Genomic DNA, 5,954 nt, shown 5'->3' with positions numbered 1-5,954 from the left:
GAGACCAGCCTGGTCTACAGAGCTAGTTCCAGGACAGGCTCCAAAGCCACAGAGAAACCCTGTCTCGAAAAAACCAAAAAAAAAAAAAAAAATACAGAGACTTACTAATTATGAAAGTTTAACCTAGCTTAGACTTGTCCCACTGGTTCTTATAACTTAAGTTAACCTATTTTTATTCTGCATTCTGCCATGTAGCTGTACTGTATGCCTGACTTCTCAAGTGTCTTCTGGTGTCTCTAGTGCCCCTAGATTCATCCCAAGTTCCCCTCTCCTGCCTGTCTTTTAGCCATTTAGCTCTTTATTAAACCAGTCACAGTGACACATCTTCATACAGTGTAAACAGATATTCTGCAGCAGTTGAGTCCCCTGCTCCTGAATATAGCCGTGTTTCTCTCCAAAGAATATTGCAGCTAAGAAGTGCTGCTGATTGCTTTGTGTAGATATGGATCTCACTTGGTCATATCTTTGTGTAGATATGGATCTCACTCTTCAGGAAGGAGCTTTTATGCAGGACTACTGGGGATGGAACACCATTTGTGTGGGCAGTTTGTTGTGCACTAATGTAGTTGCCTTCATGATTCTTACACCTGACTTCTTTGAACTGAGTCTGGATTTGTTTTCAGATGTCTGACCGCTTCAGCTGGGCCTGCTACACGGTCTGTATAAACTAACTCTTACATCTTAAATTAACCCATTTCTGTTCATGTATATATCACCATAAGGCTGTAGCCTACCAGCTTTGTCTTTCTCCTTTGGCAGCTACATGGCATCTCCTTAATTCTGCCTACACTCGTATATCTCTTCCAACCTGACTATATTCTGCCCTGCCGTAGGCCAAAGCAGCCTTATTCATTAACCAATAAAAGTAACACATACACAGAAGGACTTCATTTTTTCTTCTGCATTACTGGGCTTTGATCTCAAGAGTCCCTCGCGTGCCAAGCAGGCACTCCACTTTTTGTTTTTGTATTGACACAGGATCTCAGTAAGTTATGCAGACTGGCCTAGAACTCGCTCTGTAGCTCTGACAAGTCTTGAACTTGTAATTGTGATCTTCTTGTCTCTGTTTCCTAAGCAGCTGGAATTGTAGTCCCTTGGCATGCTTTAGTTTTTAATGCCCTTCTCTACCAGTTCTAATTTGTGGACCCACATGCCCGGCTACGTCTCATAACTTGAATGTTAGACATTGAGAATCTCATCCCCTTGTTTGTGTTCAGTGTTTCTGTCGTGCACATTCTTCTGCCTCGTCTTTGTTTTGGTTTTTGGGACAAGGTTTCTCTGTGTAGCTGTAGAACTCACTCTGTAGACCAGGCTGGCTTCAAACTCAGAGAGATGCTCCTGCCTCTGCCTCCCAAGAGCTGAGATTAAAGGCGTGGACCACCACCGCCCAGCTTGGTTCTGTCTTTTATGGTGACACTTGGGCATGTGATGGGGGTCTTTCAGGCTTCAACATTGTCTTCCTGAGGTTCATGCTTTTTATCTTACCTCTCCTTAGTTATTTCAGTACAGAGGTCATTTGGGTCTCTATCACTGCTAGAAGCAAAATTGATTTCTGCACATAAGCATTTGTTATTATTAAGACAAGGTCTCAATACGTAGCATTGCACTTTGGCACTTTTATAAGGTGATAATAGGATCTCTATGACTCTGGGGTCAGGACTAATTTCATAGACAAAAAAATACTGAGAGCAAGCTGGGCAGGCATGATGCCGTGTCCCTGTAATCCTAGCACTTGAGAGGTAGCAGAAAAACCTGGAACTCAAGCCCAGACTGGGGTACATAGTGAGACCCTATTTCAGAAACAAAACAAAAACCTGAAAGCATTGCTCACTGTAAGAGACCTGTCTCACGTAAAACTTTTTTTGCCACAAAGTATGCTTGAATGTGTCAGAAAAGAGAAACAGATGTAATAGTTGTGTTCATAAAAGACACAGTGGCCAGAGAGATTGATTTCACACCCTCGGTACACGTAGGGAATAGACAGTGCTGGGTAGTAGATGACTTCCAGCGTCTCGTGGGTCTATGAGTATACGTTTAGAGATAAAAGGAATTCCATGTGCTAGAGTGGGGATACGTAAGAAATAATTCACAGTGCCATTTATAATAGGAAAAGCAAACCTAAACTATCTGTCCTAGGGTTTCTGTTGCTGTGAAGAGACAAGAGGTGACAAATCTTACAAGGGAAAGCGTTTAATTTGGCTGGCTTACGGTTGTCGTGATGGGGAGCAAGGGGGCACATGAGCAGAGGCAGACAGGATGCTGAAAGGTCCCCATCTACGATTGGCAGACAGCAGGAAAAGGGGGAGACACTGGGCCTGGAATCATCTTAAGTCCTCAAAGCCCACCACCCCTAGGGGCAGATTTCCTCCAGCAAGGCCTTACCTAACAGTGCCATTCTCTGTGGGCCTGTGAGAGCCATTTTCATTGAAACCACCATCCAGATGACAGGTAAGGTAGGTAGAGATTGTGGGGACCTGGTGTGAGATGTTACACAGCACCTGTGGGGGAGGGCTGAACCGTGATGGCCTGCAGAGCACGGGTGACAAAAGGTGGCAGGGATACAGGAGCTGCTGCTAGGAATAACTAGGTCTGTCTCAGGTCCAAGTCTGTTAGTTTTATATTTATTTTTGTTTTTCTTTTTTGGTTTTTCGAGACAGGGTTTCTCTGTGGCTTTGGAGCCTGTCCTGGAACTAGCTCTTGTAGACCAGGCTGGTCTCGAACTCACAGTGATCCGCCTGCCTCTGCCTCCCGAGTGCTAGGATTAAAGGCGTGTGCCACCATTGCCCAGCGTTAGTTTTATATTTGGTTATTTGTTGTGTGGGTTTTCAAGTAAGATGTGAAATACTTTGAGATATTGAAGCTTTTTTTTTACCCCCAAATGGTAGGATCTCCCTGCAAACATCTAAACTCACAATGAAGCTCCACTAAATGGTTCTTCACATGGAAGGAAAGAGAGGCCTTGGGTTCATGGCAGAGACCAGTGAGTGTGTGCAGCTCCCTAGACCACATGCTCTGGTAGGCAGAGGGGAGTATGGGCATCTGGTAAAGCTCGCCTCTCTGCAGTGCTTGCTCTTTGACCTGAGCAAAGCAGTCTTCATGAGCAAGAACCCTCAGCTTTTTCTGAGCATCTTTATCGGTCATGTTTTTAGGTGAGATACTTGGTCTTTGACCCATTTCTCAGAGGTAGAGAGTCTGCTTTAGTGTTAACTTCTATTTTCAGATCTGGCATCTTGGAGGCATCATTAAGTTCCTTCCCCCTTTAGCATTCTAGATTGTTTAGTTTTGTAGTTGTTGTTTTCTTTAGACAGGGTCTTATTGTGTAGTCCAAGGTGCAAAAGTCCTGACTCTATAGCTCCATCACACAAGCACCTCACCCTACTGGTTTCTTTATGTTGAGGTTGTCCTGTTCTTATTCTCTCTTCTGCTGGTTGATGTGTTTAAAGTCTATGTGAATCTCTAAGAAGTTTTCATTGTGTTTGCTTTTCTCTTATCAGTATTATAAAAAACGGAAACTTTTTTTCTTTCTTCTACAACCGGCGGTAGTCTGTTCTCATCGTTAGGTTCTAGTCTCACTGGTGCAGCTGTGGCTTCCAGCTGGCTCTCTGGACCTGTCTGCTTCACGTGCTTTTTCTTTCCATGGATGCTGACTGGTGTTATGAGATCGTCTCATTTGCTTCTACTGCTTGCTTGACTTAGCAGAGTTTACTCCGTGTCATGTGTTACTACTATTGTGACTTAAGCACAAGTGAGCAAATGTGAAGGAGACATTGCCAGGATCATCTGAACTGGAACACCCACAGACTCAGTCCACTGAACGCCTGTCGTGTTGAAAGAGGTGATCTGATGACCTGATGCAGTACCCAGGCTGAAGGGCTGTGTCTGGTTTCTCTTGCAGTGGGCATCCCCACCATCAGATGGTGTGGGGCTGAGGGGGACTACAATGTCATGGTGATGGAGCTACTGGGACCGAGCCTAGAAGACCTCTTCAACTTCTGTTCGAGGAAGTTTAGTCTGAAAACTGTCCTGTTGCTTGCTGACCAAATGGTAAGCACCCTTTTCCTGAACCGCACAGGCAGTGTAGGTACTTGGCATGTGCTTGCTGGCTTGACAGAATAAATTAGTGGGTTATGATGGGCATGGTGGTACATGATTTAATCCCAGTACTCGAGTCAGAGACAGGCAGATCTTTGTGAGTTCCAGGCCAGCAGGGGCTACATAGTAAAACCCTGTCTCAAAAAAATAGTTATTTGGTTGCCAGTTCTCCATTATTACACCCATTTGTGCATAGAAAGGGGAATTTATTTAACCCTGGCCTCAAGATTAGAGACCAGTTTTTAGCTTTCCAAGTGTGTCCATGTTGAATGGACTTCCCAGTTCTCTCAGGGAGCCCACATTTTACTGGTAGCAACTTTGGGGTGGTTTCCATGAAAACTCTTGGTTATAGCTCATGTAGAGTTCAGCTGATGCAGACCATCGTTAGTGGTGCGTGATCTCTTCAGCCTGGTCTCTTTTCTACTTCATGGGAACCAAGGAAAAGAGATGTCTGGGCCAGTGTGTTGGGGGGGGGGGGAGGAGCTGAAGATACCTTGAGGGATGACCGCCCTATTGTGATCTCCAGAAAGCAGAGGCTGTGTGCTTTCCCAGCATATGAACCACTGTGGGGTTCATATCACCTTTTTCTCCGTTTCTAGATAAGTCGTATTGAGTACATTCATTCGAAGAATTTCATTCATCGAGATGTGAAGCCAGATAACTTCCTCATGGGGCTGGGAAAGAAAGGCAACCTGGTCTACATCATTGACTTTGGTCTGGCCAAGAAGTACCGGGATGCCCGCACCCACCAGCATATCCCCTATCGAGAGAACAAGAACCTCACAGGGACGGCACGCTATGCCTCCATCAACACACATCTTGGCATTGGTGAGCCCTGACATAGGGGTGGAATCCTTGACTTAGTGTGCCTTTAACATGCCTGTCCTTAGCTTAGGGAAAGTCCAACTTGTTCAGCAGCCTGGGGTTATGAGCCAGTTTGGTGATGAGAGAAGCCTGGAGTCTGTCAGCCAACTTCCATAGCAGACAAGCAGGTTTGCACAACCGCTGGGAGTCTTTATGTTGCCAGGTGCATTGGGGTAGGCAGAAGCTGGCTTCTCCAGCACTTCTCCAAGGTTATTACATATTACACGCCTGAAGTGTTAGGGAGGTTTCTTTAATATCATGTTAGGGACAACTTCTGGTGACATAATTCTGCAGGTATATTTTTACGTTATTCTTGAAGTTGTATTTCCATTTTCTTGTTTGCCGGGTGTTGCTTTTTGCACACACAGATAGACGTGCCATCCTTGACATAGTTCCCTTTTCTTTCCAGAACAATCTCGAAGGGATGACTTGGAGTCTCTGGGGTACGTGCTGATGTACTTCAACCTGGGCTCTCTCCCCTGGCAGGGGCTGAAGGCCGCCACCAAGAGGCAGAAGTATGAGAGGATCAGTGAGAAGAAGATGTCCACCCCCATCGAAGTGCTGTGCAAGGGCTATCCTTGTGAGTCCCCTCCCACCCCAGTGTTAACAGACTCCTGTGTCGGGCGCTCTGGCTGTGCTTTCAGAGGAGTTGTGTGAAAGGGGCACTTTCTCACACAAGAAGGTGGACCTGGTTTGTTTTTCCGTCCCTGAGCTCTTTTGTCTAAAAGGTCTTTGAGGCCCAGGAGAGACTGAAATGATGCAAGGCTGAGCCTTGAGAGGTGACCTCCATGGATAGGGAAGGAGGGAAGTAGGGGAGACCTAACTACTCCTTAAACCGACCACCCTTTACCTTGTTTGGTGACGTTGCTCTCTAGTGTTGACCTCTGGGATGTGTAGAGGGGGCTGATGTGGAACCCAAGGCCTCACACTGCTAGCTCTGCGAGCTTTCTACCTCTGAATCACACACCTCCAGTTTCTAGGTGGTGATTTTTTTTTTT

At 45.8% G+C, this 5,954-nt stretch overlaps 1 protein-coding gene across 2 annotated transcripts in view; it reads left to right on the top strand.

The window, feature by feature from the left end:
* Csnk1d (casein kinase 1 delta) overlaps positions 1-5,954 on the top strand; it is a 29,539-nt gene that overhangs the window by 13,215 nt on the left and 10,370 nt on the right. For both annotated transcript variants that reach the window (XM_005350907.2, XM_005350908.2), the window contains exons 3-5: positions 3,896-4,044; positions 4,692-4,920; positions 5,366-5,536. In XM_005350907.2, the coding sequence (XP_005350964.1) occupies positions 3,896-4,044; positions 4,692-4,920; positions 5,366-5,536 (549 nt within the window). The remainder of the gene's footprint in view (positions 1-3,895; positions 4,045-4,691; positions 4,921-5,365; positions 5,537-5,954) is intronic.

This window comes from Microtus ochrogaster, chromosome 7 (genome assembly GCF_000317375.1).
Source record: "Microtus ochrogaster isolate Prairie Vole_2 chromosome 7, MicOch1.0, whole genome shotgun sequence".
NCBI classification, from domain to species: domain Eukaryota; kingdom Metazoa; phylum Chordata; class Mammalia; order Rodentia; family Cricetidae; genus Microtus; species Microtus ochrogaster.
The sequence above is the reverse complement of the archived record's forward strand: the minus strand, read 5'-3'. Positions and strand labels throughout refer to the sequence as shown.